Raw genomic sequence first — 20,510 nt, forward strand, 5'->3', positions numbered from 1 at the left:
AATTCATAAAATACATTTAATAGATAGATTTTGTTTCATGGCGGGCAACATGTTTTTCTTTACTACTTAAATTGTGAATTGTTTAACAATTTTTTAATCTGGGTCTTTTAGGTAAGCTATAGTTTACTCTTCTCATTTAATGATAGGACACTGGGATTCATTATGATCCCAGTTTAAAATATTAAAATCAGGGGTCTCATTCACGAAAATCATCTTAAGAAATATGTAAGAAAAATAGCCTACGTTAAGAAATGTCCTAAGATAAATTCCAAGAAGTTCTTAAGAAATGCGATTCTTGTAAAAAAAAATTCTGATGAAGAAAATGACATGCATTATTGAATCAGAGCTGGTTGTTGCTCAAGACTCGCTGAAAAACTCAATGAAAAACACTTAATAATCACAATAAACGCGCATGTTTTTGAATTAAGAGCCTGTCAGGAGATGAAGTGTGCGCGCGCTGCACGTGTGCTTAATACCGCCAAAGATTATTTATTTATTTGTTGGCTAAAATTTAAAATGAACTCCCTGTCTGACTTGTTTTGTAAAAAAAATAAAAATTCGTGGAAATGCAAAAAAATTGCATACCTTTTATCCCCTTTAGTTAGAAGGAGAACATGGCAGTTAAGAAAAAAAAATTCTTACGAATGCTTGGTGAATCAGGCCCCAGCGGCGTCAAAAAAAAGGACGCGCGGGTTATCGTGACGTCACAGAAAGAATTCGATTTCGTAGAACTTATAAGGCCATGAAATCATTTTGTTGGTTTAGTAGCAGCGGTGAGTGGAACTGAGCAGTTATTTTCAGCGATTGTTATCGATTTTGACAACAATGTTTCAGCGACCTTGTCGAGTTCATCCGTTGACGGAGAGTCAGGTGTGTGATCTCAACACCCCCCCAAACCCCAGCAGCAGCACAGAGGAACAACATCATCACGAGAGCACTGCTGATGCTGCTGAGGGAAACGACCAGGAGAGGAAGGTGATGGAGAAAGGGAAGAAGAAAAAGAAGTGGTGGAGGTTGTCTTCTTTGTTTGGAGCTGTGAAGAAACATCTGAAGGGCAGCTCGAACCCAGTTCAGGGTGAAGTAGAGCTGCAGCAAGAGCAAGAGCAGAGTGAGGGAGTGAAGAACCAGAACCAGTGTAAAGACAGATGCAGTGATGGTAAATCAATGATCAGCTCATAAGAATATGTTGCACAGTTTACTGAAGCTCTGTACGTTGCATCAAAAAGTCATCATTTATTCCTGGATATCCATTTGTAGTAAATTAATCTAGAGGATAGATAATAATAGCTTTTTTATTTAGTCTTCAATACCCTTTTCCTATCTTTTTAATGTTTCCTCAATATAGAGAAGTCAAATCAGGGGAATCTTAAATAAAAACATTCACATAAGCACAATAATAAATAAAGAAACTTGTAGACTGATCAAGGGCAAGATCCAGGATATGTTTTAAAATAATTCTATGAGATTATATATGAAATAAAATTGAATAATACAAATATTTGAACTTTTAGGTTAACTGCAGTTGTTTCATCTTTTAACAGACTACACTGTCAGACACAACCTCGTGAGTGATCAGCTGTGTGAAGGTGGATTTGATGCTGAGGCGACACATTTGAAGGATGACCCTGAAGTAAGTAAAAGATGAATGAAAACTTGCCTAGCTAGCAAATACATTTAGTCCTGTCTTATCTTCATCATTTGGTTATATAATTATATTGTTAGCAAGGCCTCTCAGTGTATCTTTTTGTCCAGGTTGGGTTTAAATTAAATCAAACTTTACAAAATGTAGCATAGATTTTATGACAGGAATGATGAGGTCTCTACACATGAGGTAAGTTGTTCATTTTCTTGATCAGGTGTCTGTGAAACATCTTAACAAGACTGATGAAGACGTGGAAGGTTTATACACTGTAAGTAGGATGCACTTCTCCTCTGTTTTAAAACAAACAAACAAACAGTAATTTATTTCAGTAGAGTAGCTAAATCCTCATTTGGAAAACAACTTTCACCTTACCATTGTAAAAACTGTCTCTCTTAAAGTTTGGATCTCCACACCGTCTTCCAGAGGAGAAGAATCTCAACATCCTGGCAAATAGAGGCCCAGATAGCCACGGATGTGATCTCAGCACACCCCCAAAACCCAGCAGCAGCACAGAGGAACAACATCCTCACGAGAGCACTGCTGATGCTGCTGTGGGAAACGACCAGGAGAGGAAGGTGATGGAGAAAGTGAAGAAGAAAAAGAAGTGGTGGAGGGTGGCCTCTTTGTTTGGAGCTGTGAAGAAACATCTGAAGCGCAGCTCGAACCCAGTTCAGGGTGAAGAAGAGCTGCAGCAAGAGCAAGAGCAGAGTGAGGGAGTGAAGAACCAGAAAGAACAGAAAGCCAGATACAGTGATGGTAAATGACATGACCATGACCAGTCATCATTCATACCTACACATCCATTACTAGGACATTCATTAATCACTCAGTTGAATCATTCTAGTTTTAAATTAAGATAATAATAGCTTTTAAGCATCTTGTTTGGTCTCTAATTGGTCTAATTTGGTCTAATTTTTAAGGTTTCCTCAATGAAGAATTGATAAAATGTGTTAAATCGGAAATTTTAAATAAATAAAATCCACATCAACACATATAAATCAACTTCAAAATGGATTAAGGTCATGATCAGATCTTTCATCCAGGAAATGTAAAAAAAAATTAGTTTTTGTTATTTTATATGCACATAGTTTAGGGGTGACAAATAATAACATGAACATATTCAGTGTCTACTGATGAAAATATTATCACTAAATCTGTAATTTAAGATTGTATATAAAATCAAATGGAATAATAACTATAACAAATGTTTAAAACTGCAGTTGTTTTATCTTGTAACAGACTTCATTTCCAGCCACTACCAGCTGGGTGATCTGCTGGGTGAAGGTGGATTTGGTTCTGTGTATGAGGCTAGACGTTTGGAGGATGACCTTAAAGTAAGTGAAAACTTGATGAAAACTTATCTAGCGAAGTGATTTTGCCCCGTCTCATCTTTATACTTCTGTGATGTCATGCTATTGTTTGCAAGGCCTCTCAGTGTATCTTTTTGTCCTGGTTGGACTTAAATTCAATTCAACTTTACAAAACTTGTCTGTTTAGATTTAATGGTGGCCTCTTCACAAGTTAATTGTTTGTTTTCTTGATCAGGTGGCGGTCAAATATGTTAATAAGACCAAAAACTACAGGGAAAGTTTATACATTGTAAGTAAGATGCACTCTCTCTCTGTTCTCCTCTCACTAACTAGTAGGAAAACTGGACTAAGTGGACTTATTTGGAAAATAACTTCTATCTTACCAACGTCTTTCTTTTAGCCTGGATTTCAGCAACTTGTTCCACTGGAGATCGCCCTCACAATCCTGGCAAATAAAGGCCCCAGAGTGCCAGAGATCATCCAGCTGCTGGACTGGAAGGACTACGATGACCATTTCGTCATGATCCTTGAATGTCCCTCTCCTTGCGAGACTTTGGAAGACTTTGTGGGGCGTCAGGGTGGAAGTCTCAACGAGAGCTTAGCACGGCGAGTCATGATGCAGGTGGCTCAGGCTGCGAACGTGTGCTGCCAGCGCCAAGTGTTCCACCGTGACATCAAACTGAACAACCTTCTCATCAACAACCAGACACTTGAAGTCAAACTAATTGACTTTGGGTGTGGGGATATTCTGAGGACAACAGTCTACATGTCATACTCTGGTATGTACTGTATCTAAAAGCTACAACTCTAGTGACGATTATATTATGAGTTGACCAGGCATGAATCACCAAAACAACAAGAAGCACCCGATATATATACAGTAGAATTACGACACTGTTACAGTCATGGATCTCGTCACCATTGTGAACCGAACTTGCGCATCTAACAAAATCTTTTTCTTCCAGGCACAGCAACATACTCCCCTCCTGAGTTTCACATAAAGGGAAAGTACCACGGCAAGCCTGCGACGGTTTGGTCACTGGGGGTTCTGTTATTTAAAATAGTGGCTGGATATTATCCAAGTTTCTTAGATCTGCACATACTCAAACTGAACCTCTGGTCCAAAACTGGTCTGTCAAACGGTAAGAGTTCAGTTATCATTTTAAATACAAAACAGGGACAAGTGGCTTTCTGAAAGATGGCATTAGAAAATGCATGAAGTTGCCTGAACTAAGTTTAAGGTAATATTCAGATGTCCCTCTCATCTTTCTGCACAGAATGCTGCAGATTGCTCCGCGTTCTCCTGCAAATAAAGCCAAAGAACCGAATTCAACTGGAGGAAATCCTTTCCCACAAGTGGTTTACGGTACTAAACCTAAGATCACCTTAAAATAATTTGACATATTTAAAATTTTTCTTTTCAAATTTACATTTTCAAATCAAGTTTTCTTGCGTTTATTACTAGATAGGTTGTATGTTTTACCTTATAAAATGTCATTTGTAGTGTATTTTTACACATGTAATCATGGTGAGAGTGATTTCACCAAGTACAACATGTTCCTGGATCAACATCCTTGTTGATTCTGGAACAACATTCCAATCAACCAATCAGAATTGAGATATAACTTTTCAGGAAATATCTGTTTTAGGCTTAAAATCAGGGTTAGGTGCTTCTACACTCTTGTTAATCAGCTATCATTTCCAACTGATTTAAGGAATAAATTATGGGTAGGGTTAGGTTTAGGGGTAGGGATTGGGTTAAAGGTACAATTTGTAAGATATTTGCAGTAAAATATCCAAAAACCAATAGGCTAGTGTTATATATTTTGTCCAGCTGATTACTAACAATATCTCTAATGTTTTCAACTACTTGTAAATCATGAGAAAATTCCCATTTTAAACAGTGACACGGGGCAGTGCAGTCGCCTGTCAATGACATTAGTTACCCTTTGTTACTGCCTTTACTGACGTAGAAACCACATGACAACAGTGTTGTGGACAAATGCGCAAGTAGCTTCACGACAAACTTCAACTAGAAAGAGATGCCGATCACGCTTGTGTTTTACTCGACAGGTGAGTTGGTTTGATTTGTATCTTTACAGAAAACGTATGCTATTATAACGATCAACAAGATTAGTATGATGGGGCATACACGCCAAACGTGGGACATCGCGTTTCTAGACCCGCGCGAGGACGCGTATGTAATCTACTTGCCCAAATCGTTGAACTCGTTTTAAATGCATGATTTATCTTTCCGTCTGATTGATGGCCGTCAGCGGATGGGTAGAAGACAACAAATCCCATCATTCCACGCTCCTTCTTAGCGTCAGCAAACCACGCGATTGTTATTGTTTTGATAGTGCGCCCTCTTGTGGCAGGTCCTACAAACGTTACCTTTAAGTCTATATTTTTGGACAATAATGTTGATCCAGGATCAACAAAAGATGTTGATCCAGGAACATGTCTTGGCAAAATCACGGTGACCATTTAATAATACTGTATTTATTTCTGTTTTGTTTCAGGTCACCACATAAGACCACCTCAGAAGTTGTTGTATCTTCAGTTCCTGCAATAGTTGCACCAGTATCAGAGGCCCAGTCTACGACCATGTCTATCCTGTGCAGTTCAAAATGTCCCAGAAAAGTAGTTTAAACCTAGAATATATATTAATTTAAGGGCTGGGCAAGTTAATGCGTTATTAACGCGTTATTATCGTATTATTGCATTAGATGATTAACGCCAACAATTATTTTATCGCCCATTAATAGTTTTTGTTATTATGAAAGTCCATTGCTCACTGGCTCTGAATACACATACAGTCAAAGCATGGGTCACAGGAGGGGTGGGATGTTGATTAGTACTGGCTTGGGATGGGTGTCATCACGCGTCTCAACCAATGAGAGCATTTGTGGTGGGCCTAAGACTGCCGCAGCTCACATGAAGTGCTCAGGACTTCATAAGTGGGAAACACAAAGTTTCCGTTTACATGTAAAGGCAGCAGAGAAGCGCTCTCGCTCAGCTCAGTGGAGTGCATCGATTTGTTTTGAGTCTTTTGTGAAGCGGTAAAACACGGCCCTCTCACAATACACAGAAATCAGCTGAAATCATCCGTGAAGCAGTTTATAAATAATAAAAAGCAGTTTATAAAAAATAAAATCTTGAATCTTGAATATATTGCTTTACAGATCTATCACATTTGCTGCTCAGAAATGTTCACGCTATCACGCTGCATGTGTTAGAAGTTTTGCGGTCCGCTCACACTACATGTGCACTGCACCCGAGCCCAACTGAACCGTGCTCTGACCCACCTCTTCCAACTGAGCCGGGGCCAGCTAAACGAACCGCGGCACGGAGCGATCACACTAGTCAAACGAACCGGCATGATTAAGATTACCTAGTGTGATACAACCTTATTCTCCCGCATCCCGCACACACGAGTCTCTACTCGCCCATCAAGTGTCCCGCACTGCACTCGATAGTGCAGGTCTCCAATCTGAAGGCGTCTGTTATAATCTTATGATGGAGGCTCTGAACTCTGAGCATAACTTTATTTTCTATAACAAACTATAAAATATTTTTAAATAAAGTAAAAAAAAAAAATACAATAAAGTAAAACCACAGACTGTAAAATACCATCTGAACATGTTAAAAGCTATAGACACCAGGAGAAATAAACAACTTGATTCATATAATACAATATAGGCTATATCAGATACATAAAGACAGCACACACACACACACACACACACACATGCACAGAGAGAGAGAGAAAGAAATCCTGATTTGGAAGAAGCCTGCAGACAAATGAAAATGTAAACTAGCCACAAGTTATTAAAGCAAAAGTCATGCCTTTATTAGTATTTTATTTAAAATATATTTATTAAATTGTCATTAAACTGGACAATACATACATACTCCTGTGAAAGTAATGCATCGGATTTGTTGTGCAATACATTTTTGTATATAAAATCGATTGAAACACTGAGACAAAGTGTTTATATATGCACTTTATATTAGGGTGACCAGATGTCCCCGTTCAAAACAACCTGCGAATACACTGGAAAAGCTAGACCAATTTAGCCAGTTGGCTATCATATGATTGCAACTATTGCGATTACTTGGTCGCAACATGCAAGCCGTTACTGTAGCCATGAAAAGCTTGCACAAGAGCATAGCGCTATTATCATCAGTTATCAAAAGAGACTGCATTATATACATATTTGTCATAGTGTCTGGGTTGTGTTCTCTGGGGTTCCACTAGATGTCCTCCTTTCTCACGGTGTCTGTCACCTTATCACTTCCTGTTCCCTTATTTGGTCACCTTCCTCCTTGTTGAGTAATTGATTGTTCCCCACCTGTCTCCTGTTCCCTCATTATCCTTCTGTGTATTTATACCCGGTCTGTCTAAGTCTGTGTTACGGAGTCCTTGTTTAATGTCTTATGATTATTCATGTCCGTCAAATCAGTCTTGCCCTTCCCTTCCCTTGTCTCCTTGTCTTGTTTGTCTTGTAATAAATGACTTACCTGCAATTGGTTCCCTCTCCTGTGTTTCCTGTAACACTGTACGTGACAGAAGGACTCCGTCATGCAAGGAACCAGCGGTATGTCTTCTTCCCGCTCCCCAGCCAGGATGGCGGAGCGGAGGGCGAAGTATCTGAGGTTGATCGCCCTCCGCCAAGAGGGCAATGAGGTGGGTGCCCTGGCACAGGTGTTCTGGTCCCTGGCCGAGGGCATGGGATACAATGACGCAGCCCTTAAAGATTATTTTAACAGCGGGCTGGATGATCCAGTTTCTCAGGAGGAGATGGCGCATTTAGAAACTTTGGAGTTCTGGGAGTTTGTGTACTATTTGCAGCATCGGCTTCTGTGGGATGCCCCAGCCACTCCTGTCTCTTCTGGCGGGGTGGTAGTCAGCCCAGCACCACTGCCCAGGATGGCAACCAGCCAAGCGCCACAGCACAAGATGGCTGTCAGTCCAGCACCAGAGTACAAGATGGCCGCCTGTCCAGAGTCATGGCCCAAGATGGCTACTTGCCCAGCGCCGCTGCACAGGATGAGAGTCTCAGCTGACCCTCCGGAGTCGAGTCAGGTTCAAGTGGACCCTCCAGAGTCGAGTCAGGTTCCAGTGGACCCTCCAGAGTCGAGTCAGGTGCCAGTGGACCCTCCAGAGTCGAGTCAGGTGCCAGTGAACTCTCCAGAGTCGAGTCAGGTGCCAGCGAACTCTCCAGAGTCGAGTCAGGTGCCAGTGAACTCTCCAGAGTCGAGTCAGGTGCCAGTGAACTCTCCAGAGTCGAGTCAGGTGCCAGTGAACTCTCCAGAGTTGAGTCAGGTGCCAGTGAACTCTCCAGAGTCGAGTCAGGTGCCAGTGAACTCTCCAGAGTCGAGTCAGGTGCCAGTGAACTCTCCAGAATCGAGTCAGGTGCCAGTGAACTCTCCAGAGTCAGGGCTAGTCACCGCTGATCCTCCAGAGTCAGGGCTAGTCACCGCTGATCCTCCAGAGTCAGGGCTAGTCACCGCTGATCCTCCAGAGTCAGGGCTAGTCACCGGTGATCTTCAAGGACTGAGTCAAGTCACCGGTGATCTTCAAGGACTGAGTCAAGTCACCGGTGATCTTCAAGGACTGAGTCAAGTCCCCGGTGATCTATAAGGACTGAGTCAAGTCACTGATGATCTTCAAGGACTGAGTCAAGTCACCGGTGATCTTCAAGGATTTATTTCAAGTCACCTCTGATCTTCATGAACAAAGGCAAGTCACCTTTGATCTTCATGAGCAAATACAAGTCACCAATGATCTTCATGAGCAGTGTCAGGCCAGCACCAATCTTCTGGAGTCCAGTAAGGACACCAGGGATTTACCAGAGTTTCGTCGTCCCGTTGGTCCAGCCGCACGGAGGTCTGCTCCGCCTTGGGGGGCTCTGGTCCTGACCACATGGCTGTGGTGGTCTTCTGCTCCGCCCTGGGGGCCTTCCGCCCTGACCACACGGCTGTGGGGGTCTTCCGCTCCGCCCTGGAGGACTCTGGCTTCGTCCACAAGGACGTGGTGGTCTTCTGCTCCGCCCTGGGGGGCTTCCGCCCTGACCACACGGCTGTGGTTGTCTTCTGCTCTGCCCTGGTGGGCGCCACATGATGTCCTTCATGGACTTCTGTTTTTTGTTTCTTGGTTTCTGTTATGTTTCTGTCTGTTCCCCTCAGTGAGTCTGGCCCTCCGTCCCTCCCCCTGAGCCTCCACCTGTCCGCCTCCCTCCTGGTCTCTGTTTTGTGTCTGTCATGGAGCGTCTGGGAGCCGCTCCGTAGAGGGGGGGTACTGTCACAGTGTCTGGGTTGTGTTCTCTGGGGTTCCACTAGATGTCCTCCTTTCTCACGGTGTCTGTCACCTTATCACTTCCTGTTCCCTTATTTGGTCACCTTCCTCCTTGTTGAGTAATTGATTGTTCCCCACCTGTCTCCTGTTCCCTCATTATCATTCTGTGTATTTATACCCGGTCTGTCTGAGTCTGTGTTACGGAGTCCTTGTTTAATGTCTTATGATTATTCATGTCCGTCAAATCAGTCTTGCCCTTGCCTTGTCTTCTTGTCTTGTTTTCATGTTTGGATTATGTTTGGTTTTGACCCCTGCCTGGACTGTTTACCCCTTTGGATTACCCTGTAATAAATGACTTACCTGCAATTGGTTCCCTCTCCTGTGTTTCCTGTAACACTGTACGTGACACATATTAAAACAAAGTAATACTGTGGTGCAGTGTATAACAAGACATGTAGGTTGCGGGATTGTTTTGCACAATAGGCCTATTAAACATTCCTGAAACTCTGCGTCACAACTCTGAAGTCTCGTAAAGGAATGATATAAAAAATAATAAACTAATCAGTTACATTTCCACAATTACATTTGCAGAAAGCACATACTTTGTAGTCAATATGAGCCTGAAATGCAAAATATTAACCCTGATTAGGGATAAACAAATAAACAATATTTGAAAGGTTTTCGACAGTTGTGAAAATGTTAAATACAGTTAGAAAATAACATATTTGTTGTTTTATTTATCATATGTTATCATATTTATTTTATTTTAATGTGTTTTTGTAAAGCCATAATTTTGTTATAATACCAGCCTGTTTTGAGATGTTTGCTGTTTGCAGGGGTGTAAAATATGCTACTTGAGTAATTTTACTTGATTACTGTACTTAAAGATTATTTTGGGGGTATTTGGACTTTATTCATGTAAAATGTAAACTGATTACTTGTACTTTTACTTAATTACATATCTGAAGAAAAATACTGTACTTTTTACTCCATTCAATTTTATATTAACTTCAGAAGTACTCATTCATTTTTTTGCATTTTTATTTTATCTCATGTACATTAAATATGGTAAACAGAAATTCAAATGTGCCTTTTGATCTGCAAAATCCAATGAGGTTTGTTTTCACACATCAAGCACACACATTTCAGCTTCAGTTAAACTTTAACCAGGTACATTTCTGGCATCAAAAGTTGTCGAATCTGAGGAAGAATTTCGAGGTAGCAAAGTTGCTGTTTTTTCCCTCAAAAAATAAATAAATAAATAAAATAAAATCTCTCTCTCTCTATATGAATATTGTTCATTTTGATGTATTTTTAAGCTGTATATATTGGCTGAAATACTATCAGTGACAAAAATTTAAATACAATTCATGTTTTGGTATAGAGATGACAGCTTTTTTAAACACATTTCCAAAACGTGTTTAAATGAGCCTTGTATGTTATATTTATTATAAATCATGTGTAGTGATGTTCTTACCAGAGTGGACTTTTTACACCCCAGTATATTTGCGATGGTTATTATTTTTCAGTGTGAATTTTGGTGAATTGTATATATATATATAAATAAAAAAAAACCTGGTATATTAGGTTTGATCCTCAAACACCACTCTATCAATTATGATATTAATGTATGCAACCAACAACAATCAAATAAAAAACACAAAAACATACTGTCGTATGTAAATTAGTAGATAATGACAAGTGAGATTTCAGTGATATTTTGACCACTGAAGTAGGAACTGCCCCCGGTTTTAATTTCAGAAATCTGGTCACCTTACTCTATCTATCTAGACAGATAGGCCTAGATAATTATAAGAGTTGCATTTATATGAAATTTAAATATTTAAATTCATAAAATACATTTAATAGATAGATTTTGTTTCATGGCGGGCAACATGTTTTTCTTTACTACTTAAATTGTGAATTGTTTAACAATTTTTTAATCTGGGTCTTTTAGGTCAGCTATAGTTTACTCTTCTCATTTAATGATAGGACACTGGGATTCATTATGATCCCAGTTTAAAATATTAAAATCAGGGGTCTCATTCACGAAAATCATCTTAAGAAATATGTAAGAAAAATAGCCTACGTTAAGAAATGTCCTAAGATAAATTCCAAGAAGTTCTTAAGAAATGCGATTCTTGTAAAAAAAAATTCTGATGAAGAAAATGACATGCATTATTGAATCAGAGCTGGTTGTTGCTCAAGACTCGCTGAAAAACTCAATGAAAAACACTTAATAATCACAATAAACGCGCATGTTTTTGAATTAAGAGCCTGTCAGGAGATGAAGTGTGCGCGCGCTGCACGTGTGCTTAATACCGCCAAAGATTATTTATTTATTTGTTGGCTAAAATTTAAAATGAACTCCCTGTCTGACTTGTTTTGTAAAAAAAATAAAAATTCGTGGAAATGCAAAAAAATTGCATACCTTTTATCCCCTTTAGTTAGAAGGAGAACATGGCAGTTAAGAAAAAAAAATTCTTACGAATGCTTGGTGAATCAGGCCCCAGCGGCGTCAAAAAAAAAGGACGCGCGGGTTATCGTGACGTCACAGAAAGAATTCGATTTCGTAGAACTTATAAGGCCATGAAATCATTTTGTTGGTTTAGTAGCAGCGGTGAGTGGAACTGAGCAGTTATTTTCAGCGATTGTTATCGATTTTGACAACAATGTTTCAGCGACCTTGTCGAGTTCATCCGTTGACGGAGAGTCAGGTGTGTGATCTCAACACCCCCCCAAACCCCAGCAGCAGCACAGAGGAACAACATCCTCACGAGAGCACTGCTGATGCTGCTGAGGGAAACGACCAGGAGAGGAAGGTGATGGAGAAAGGGAAGAAGAAAAAGAAGTGGTGGAGGTTGTCTTCTTTGTTTGGAGCTGTGAAGAAACATCTGAAGGGCAGCTCGAACCCAGTTCAGGGTGAAGTAGAGCTGCAGCAAGAGCAAGAGCAGAGTGAGGGAGTGAAGAACCAGAACCAGTGTAAAGACAGATGCAGTGATGGTAAATCAATGATCAGCTCATAAGAATATGTTGCACAGTTTACTGAAGCTCTGTACGTTGCATCAAAAAGTCATCATTTATTCCTGGATATCCATTTGTAGTAAATTAATCTAGAGGATAGATAATAATAGCTTTTTTATTTAGTCTTCAATACCCTTTTCCTATCTTTTTAATGTTTCCTCAATATAGAGAAGTCAAATCAGGGGAATCTTAAATAAAAACATTCACATAAGCACAATAATAAATAAAGAAACTTGTAGACTGATCAAGGGCAAGATCCAGGATATGTTTTAAAATAATTCTATGAGATTATATATGAAATAAAATTGAATAATACAAATATTTGAACTTTTAGGTTAACTGCAGTTGTTTCATCTTTTAACAGACTACACTGTCAGACACAACCTCGTGAGTGATCAGCTGTGTGAAGGTGGATTTGATGCTGAGGCGACACATTTGAAGGATGACCCTGAAGTAAGTAAAAGATGAATGAAAACTTGCCTAGCTAGCAAATACATTTAGTCCTGTCTTATCTTCATCATTTGGTTAAATAATTATATTGTTAGCAAGGCCTCTCAGTGTATCTTTTTGTCCAGGTTGGGTTTAAATTAAATCAAACTTTACAAAATGTAGCATAGATTTTATGACAGGAATGATGAGGTCTCTACACATGAGGTAAGTTGTTCATTTTCTTGATCAGGTGTCTGTGAAACATCTTAACAAGACTGATGAAGACGTGGAAGGTTTATACACTGTAAGTAGGATGCACTTCTCCTCTGTTTTAAAACAAACAAACAAACAAACAGTAATTTATTTCAGTAGAGTAGCTAAATCCTCATTTGGAAAACAACTTTCACCTTACCATTGTAAAAACTGTCTCTCTTAAAGTTTGGATCTCCACACCGTCTTCCAGAGGAGAAGGATCTCAACATCCTGGCAAATAGAGGCCCAGATAGCCACGGATGTGATCTCAGCACACCCCCAAAACCCAGCAGCAGCACAGAGGAACAACATCCTCACGAGAGCACTGCTGATGCTGCTGTGGGAAACGACCAGGAGAGGAAGGTGATGGAGAAAGTGAAGAAGAAAAAGAAGTGGTGGAGGGTGGCCTCTTTGTTTGGAGCTGTGAAGAAACATCTGAAGCGCAGCTCGAACCCAGTTCAGGGTGAAGAAGAGCTGCAGCAAGAGCAAGAGCAGAGTGAGGGAGTGAAGAACCAGAAAGAACAGAAAGCCAGATACAGTGATGGTAAATGTCATGACCATGACCAGTCATCATTCATACCTACACATCCATTACTAGGACATTCATTAATCACTCAGTTGAATCATTCTAGTTTTAAATTAAGATAATAATAGCTTTTAAGCATCTTGTTTGGTCTCTAATTGGTCTAATTTGGTCTAATTTTTAAGGTTTCCTCAATGAAGAATTGATAAAATGTGTTAAATCGGAAATTTTAAATAAATAAAATCCACATCAACACATATAAATCAACTTCAAAATGGATTAAGGTCATGATCAGATCTTTCATCTAGGAAATGTAAAAAAAAAATAGTTTTTGTTATTTTATATGCACATAGTTTAGGGGTGACAAATAATAACATGAACATATTCAGTGTCTACTGATGAAAATATTATCACTAAATCTGTAATTTAAGATTGTATATAAAATCAAATGGAATAATAACTATAACAAATGTTTAAAACTGCAGTTGTTTTATCTTGTAACAGACTTCATTTCCAGCCACTACCAGCTGGGTGATCTGCTGGGTGAAGGTGGATTTGGTTCTGTGTATGAGGCGAGACGTTTGGAGGATGACCTTAAAGTAAGTGAAAACTTGATGAAAACTTATCTAGCGAAGTGATTTTGCCCCGTCTCATCTTTATACTTCTGTGATGTCATGCTATTGTTTGCAAGGCCTCTCAGTGTATCTTTTTGTCCTGGTTGGACTTAAATTCAATTCAACTTTACAAAACTTGTCTGTTTAGATTTAATGGTGGCCTCTTCACAAGTTAATTGTTTGTTTTCTTGATCAGGTGGCGGTCAAATATGTTAATAAGACCAAAAACTACAGGGAAAGTTTATACATTGTAAGTAAGATGCACTCTCTCTCTGTTCTCCTCTCACTAACTAGTAGGAAAACTGGACTAAGTGGACTTATTTGGAAAATAACTTCTATCTTACCAACGTCTTTCTTTTAGCCTGGATTTCAGCAACTTGTTCCACTGGAGATCGCCCTCACAATCCTGGCAAATAAAGGCCCCAGAGTGCCAGAGATCATCCAGCTGCTGGACTGGAAGGACTACGATGACCATTTCGTCATGATCCTTGAATGTCCCTCTCCTTGCGAGACTTTGGAAGACTTTGTGGGGCGTCAGGGTGGAAGTCTCAACGAGAGCTTAGCACGGCGAGTCATGATGCAGGTGGCTCAGGCTGCGAACGTGTGCTGCCAGCGCCAAGTGTTCCACCGTGACATCAAACTGAACAACCTTCTCATCAACAACCAGACACTTGAAGTCAAACTAATTGACTTTGGGTGTGGGGATATTCTGAGGACAACAGTCTACATGTCATACTCTGGTATGTACTGTATCTAAAAGCTACAACTCTAGTGACGATTATATTATGAGTTGACCAGGCATGAATCACCAAAACAACAAGAAGCACCCGATATATATACAGTAGAATTACGACACTGTTACAGTCATGGATCTCGTCACCGTTGTGAACCGAACTTGCGCATCTAACAAAATCTTTTTCTTCCAGGCACAGCAACATACTCCCCTCCTGAGTTTCACATAAAGGGAAAGTACCACGGCAAGCCTGCGACGGTTTGGTCACTGGGGGTTCTGTTATTTAAAATAGTGGCTGGATATTATCCAAGTTTCTTAGATCTGCACATACTCAAACTGAACCTCTGGTCCAAAACTGGTCTGTCAAACGGTAAGAGTTCAGTTATCATTTTAAATACAAAACAGAGACAAGTGGCTTTCTGAAAGATGGCATTAGAAAATGCATGAAGTTGCCTGAACTAAGTTTAAGGTAATATTCAGATGTCCCTCTCATCTTTCTGCACAGAATGCTGCAGATTGCTCCGCGTTCTCCTGCAAATAAAGCCAAAGAACCGAATTCAACTGGAGGAAATCCTTTCCCACAAGTGGTTTACGGTACTAAACCTAAGATCACCTTAAAATAATTTGACATATTTAAAATTTTTCTTTTCAAATTTACATTTTCAAACCAAGTTTTCTTGCGTTTATTACTAGATAGGTTGTATGTTTTACCTTATAAAATGTCATTTGTAGTGTATTTTTACACATGTAATAATGGTGAGCGTGATTTCACCAAGTACAACATGTTCCTGGATCAACATCCTTGTTGATTCTGGAACAACATTCCAATCAACCAATCAGAATTGAGATATAACTTTTCAGGAAATATCTGTTTTAGGCTTAAAATCAGGGTTAGGTGCTTCTACACTCTTGTTAATCAGCTATCATTTCCAACTGATTTAAGGAATAAATTATGGGTAGGGTTAGGTTTAGGGGTAGGGATTGGGTTAAAGGTACAATTTGTAAGATATTTGCAGTAAAATATCCAAAAACCAATAGGCTAGTGTTATATATTTTGTCCAGCTGATTACTAACAATATCTCTAATGTTTTCAACTACTTGTAAATCATGAGAAAATTCCCATTTTAAACAGTGACACGGGGCAGTGCAGTCGCCTGTCAATGACATTAGTTACCCTTTGTTACTGCCTTTACTGACGTAGAAACCACATGACAACAGTGTTGTGGACAAATGCGCAAGTAGCTTCACGACAAACTTCAACTAGAAAGAGATGCCGATCACGCTTGTGTTTTACTCGACAGGTGAGTTGGTTTGATTTGTATCTTTACAGAAAACGTATGCTATTATAACGATCAACAAGATTAGTATGATGGGGCATACACGCCAAACGTGGGACATCGCGTTTCTAGACCCGCGCGAGGACGCGTATGTAATCTACTTGCCCAAATCGTTGAACTCGTTTTAAATGCATGATTTATCTTTCCGTCTGATTGATGGCTGTCAGCGGTTGGGTAGAAGACAACAAATCCCATCATTCCAAGCTCCTTCTTAGCGTCAGCAAACCACGCGATTGTTATTGTTTTGATAGTGCGCTCTCTTGTGGCAGGTCCTACAACCGTTACCTTTAAGTCTATATTTTTGGACAATAATGTTGATCCAGGATCAACAAAAGATGTTTAATAATAAAAGACATTTAATAATACTGTATTTATTTCTGTTTTGTTTCAGGTCACCACATAAGACCACCTCAGAAGTTGTTGTATCTTCAGCTCTCCAATGGTTCCTGCAATAGTTGCACCAGTATCAGAGGCCCAGTCTACGACCATGTCTATCCTGTGCAGTTCAAAATGTCCCAGAAAAGTAGTTTAAACCTAGAATATATATTAATTTTAGGGCTGGGCAAGTTAATGCGTTATTAACGCGTTATTATCGTATTATTGCATTAGATGATTAACGCCAACAATTATTTTATCGCCCATTAATAGTTTTTGTTATTATGAAAGTCCATTGCTCACTGGCTCTGAATACACATACAGTCAAAGCATGGGTCACAGGAGGGGTGGGATGTTGATTAGTACTGGCTTGGGATGGGTGTCATCACGCGTCTCAACCAATGAGAGCATTTGTGGTGGGCCTAAGACTGCCGCAGCTCACATGAAGTGCTCAGGACTTCATAAGTGGGAAACACAAAGTTTCCGTTTACATGTAAAGGCAGCAGAGAAGCGCTCTCGCTCAGCTCAGTGGAGTGCATCGATTTGTTTTGAGTCTTTTGTGAAGCGGTAAAACACTGCCCTCTCACAATACACAGAAATCAGCTGAAATCATCCGTGAAGCAGTTTTCTGTGTAGCATATCTGCACATCATCTGAGTAGAAGTTTAATATATTGTGTATATTTATTTTTCTTATTTTTGGCACAGTTTATAAAGAGTATGCCAGACCTACAATTCACTGCTTTTTGTATGTTATATAACTTTTATATGAAAAATAAAATCTTGAATCTTGAATATATTGCTTTACAGATCTATCACATTTGCTGCTCAGAAATGTTCACGCTATCACGCTGCATGTGTTAGAAGTTTTGCGGTCCGCTCACACTACATGTGCACCGCACCCGAGCCCAACTGAACCATGCTCTGACCCACCTCTTCCAACTGAGCCGGGGCCAGCTAAACGAACCGCGGCACAGAGCGATCACACTAGTCAAACGAACCGGGCATGATTAAGATTACCTAGTGTGATACAACCTTATTCTCCCGCATCCCGCAGACACGAGTCTCTACTCGCCCATCAAGTGTCCCGCACTGCACTCGATAGTGCAGGTCTCCAATCTTAAGGCGTCTGTTATAATCATATGATGGAGGCTCTGAACTCTGAGCATAACTTTATTTTCTATAACAAACTATAAAATATTTTTAAATAAAGTAAAAAAAAAAAAACAATAAAGTAAAACCACAGACTGCAACACACTGTAAAATACCATCTGAACATGTTAAAAGCTATAGACACCAGGAGAAATAAACAACTTGATTCATATAATACACTATAGGCTATATCAGATACATAAAGACAGCACACACACACACACACACACACGCACAGAGAGAGAGAGAAAGAAATCCTGATTTGGAAGAAGCCTGCAGACAAATGAAAATGTAAACTAGCCACAAGTTATTAAAGCAAAAGTCATGCCTTTATTAGTATTTTATATAAAATATATTTATTGAATTGTCATTAAACTGGACAATACATACATACTCCTGTGAAAGTAATGCATCGGATTTGTTGTGCATTAAATTTTTGTATATAAAATCGATTGAAACACTGAGACACTGTGTTTATATATGCACTTTATATTAGGGTGACCAGATGTCCCCGTTCAAAACAACCTGCGAATACACTGGAAAAGCTAGACCAATTTAGTCAGCTGGCTATCATATGATTGCAACTATTGCGATTACTTGGTCGCAACATGCAAGCCGTTACTGTAGCCATGAAAAGCTTGGACAAGAGCATAGCGCTATTATCATCAGTTATCAAAAGAGACTGCATTATATACATATTTGTCACAGTGTCTGGGTTGTGTTCTCTGGGGTTCCACTAGATGTCCTCCTTTCTCACAGTGTCTGTCACCTTATCACTTCCTGTTCCCTTATTTGGTCACCTTCCTCCTTGTTGAGTAATTGATTGTTCCCCACCTGTCTCCTGTTCCCTCATTATCCTTCTGTGTATTTATACCCGGTCTGTCTGAGTCTGTGTTATGGAGTCCTTGTTTAATGTCTTATGATTATTCATGTCCGTCAAATCAGTCTTGCCCTTGCCTTGTCTTCTTGTCTTGTTTTCATGTTTGGATTATGTTTGGTTTTAACCCCTGCCTGGACTGTTAACCCCTTTGGATTACCCTGTAATAAATGACTTACCTGCAATTGGTTCCCTCTCCTGTGTTTCCTGTAACACTGTACGTGACAGAAGGACTCCGTCATGCAAGGAACCAGCGGTATGTCTTCTTCCCGCTCCCCAGCCAGGATGGCGGAGCGGAGGGCGAAGTATCTGAGGTTGATCGCCCTCCGCCAAGAGGGCAATGAGGTGGGTGCCCTGGCACAGGTGTTCTGGTCCCTGGCCGAGGGCATGGGATACAATGACGCAGCCCTTAAAGATTATTTTAACAGCGGGCTGGATGATCCAGTTTCTCAGGAGGAGATGGCGCATTTAGAAACTTTGGAGTTCTGGGAGTTTGTGTACTATTTGCAGCTTCGGCTTCTGTGGGATGCCCCAGCCACTCCTGTCTCTTCTGGCGGGGTGGTAGTCAGCCCAGCACCACTGCCCAGGATGGCAACCAGCCAAGCGCCACAACCCAAGATGGCCGCCAGTCCAGCACCACTGCCCAGGATGGCTACCAGCCAAGCGCCACAGCCCAAGATGGCCGTCAGCCCAGCGCCACAGCACAAGATGGCTGTCAGTCCAGCACCAGAGTACAAGATGGCCGCCTGTCCAGAGTCATGGCCCAAGATGGCTACTTGCCCAGCGCCGCTGCACAGGATGAGAGTCTCAGCTGACCCTCCGGAGTCGAGTCAGGTTCCAGTGGACCCTCCAGAGTCGAGTCAGGTTCCAGTGGACCCTCCAGAGTCGAGTCAGGTTCCAGTGGACCCTCCAGAGTCGAGTCAGGTGCCAGTGGACCCTCCAGAGTCGAGTCAGGTGCCAGTGAACTCTCCAGAGTCGAGTCAGGTGCCAGCGAACTCTCCAGAGTCGAGTCAGGTGCCAGTGAACTCTCCAGAGTCGAGTCAGGTGCCAGTGAACTCTCCAGAGTCGAGTCAGGTGCCAGTGAACTCTCCAGAGTTGAGTCAGGTGCCAGTGAACTCTCCAGAGTCGAGTCAGGTGCCAGTGAACTCTCCAGAGTCGAGTCAGGTGCCAGTGAACTCTCCAGAATCGAGTCAGGTGCCAGTGAACTCTCCAGAGTCAGGGCTAGTCACCGCTGATCCTCCAGAGTCAGGGCTAGTCACCGCTGATCCTCCAGAGTCAGGGCTAGTCACCGCTGATCCTCCAGAGTCAGGGCTAGTCACCGGTGATCTTCAAGGACTGAGTCAAGTCACCGGTGATCTTCAAGGACTGAGTCAAGTCATCGGTGATCTTCAAGGACTGAGTCAAGTCCCCGGTGATCTATAAGGACTGAGTCAAGTCACTGATGATCTTCAAGGACTGAGTCAAGTCACCGGTGATCTTCAAGGACTGAGTCAAGTCACCTCTGATCTTCATGAACAAAGGCAAGTCACCTCTGATCTTCATGAGCAAATACAAGTCACCAATGATCTTCATGAGCAGTGTCAGGCCAGCACCAATCTTCTGGAGTCCAGTAAGGACACCAGGGATTTACCAGAGTTTCGTCGTCCCGTTGGTCCAGCCGCACGGAGGTCTGCTCCGCCTTGGGGGGCTCTGGTCCTGACCACATGGCTGTGGTGGTCTTCTGCTCCGCCCTGGGGGCCTTCCGCCCTGACCACACGGCTGTGGGGGTCTTCGGCTCCGCCCTGGAGGACTCTGGCTTCGTCCACAAGGACGTGGTGGTCTTCTGCTCCGCCCTGGGGGGCTTCCGCCCTGACCACACGGCTGTGGTTGTCTTCTGCTCTGCCCTGGTGGGCGCCACATGATGTCCTTCATGGACTTCTGTTTTTTGTTTCTTGGTTTCTGTT

The 20,510-nt window shown here is 41.2% G+C and overlaps 1 protein-coding gene and 1 long non-coding RNA gene across 2 annotated transcripts; both read left to right on the forward strand.

The window, feature by feature from the left end:
• Positions 1 to 1,884: 1,884 nt before the first annotated feature.
• On the forward strand, positions 1,885 to 13,325 carry LOC132155498 (uncharacterized). Its single transcript, XM_059564296.1, has 12 exons — positions 1,885 to 1,899; positions 2,041 to 2,398; positions 2,517 to 2,538; positions 2,895 to 2,976; positions 3,188 to 3,241; positions 3,353 to 3,731; positions 3,918 to 4,094; positions 4,230 to 4,318; positions 11,935 to 12,256; positions 12,642 to 12,730; positions 12,957 to 13,010; positions 13,170 to 13,325. Exons 1-12 carry the CDS (start codon positions 1,885 to 1,887, stop codon positions 13,323 to 13,325), a joined length of 1,797 nt encoding a protein of 598 aa, XP_059420279.1.
• A 94-nt stretch (positions 13,326 to 13,419) lies between these two features.
• Positions 13,420 to 14,345, forward strand: LOC132155557 (uncharacterized). Its single transcript, XR_009437274.1, has 3 exons — positions 13,420 to 13,502; positions 13,986 to 14,080; positions 14,292 to 14,345. It is a non-coding gene; the product is annotated as an uncharacterized LOC132155557 (long non-coding RNA).
• The last annotated feature ends 6,165 nt before the right edge of the window (positions 14,346 to 20,510 follow it).

The sequence above is a fragment of the Carassius carassius genome, chromosome 13 (genome assembly GCF_963082965.1).
Source record: "Carassius carassius chromosome 13, fCarCar2.1, whole genome shotgun sequence".
Lineage (NCBI taxonomy): Eukaryota > Metazoa > Chordata > Actinopteri > Cypriniformes > Cyprinidae > Carassius > Carassius carassius.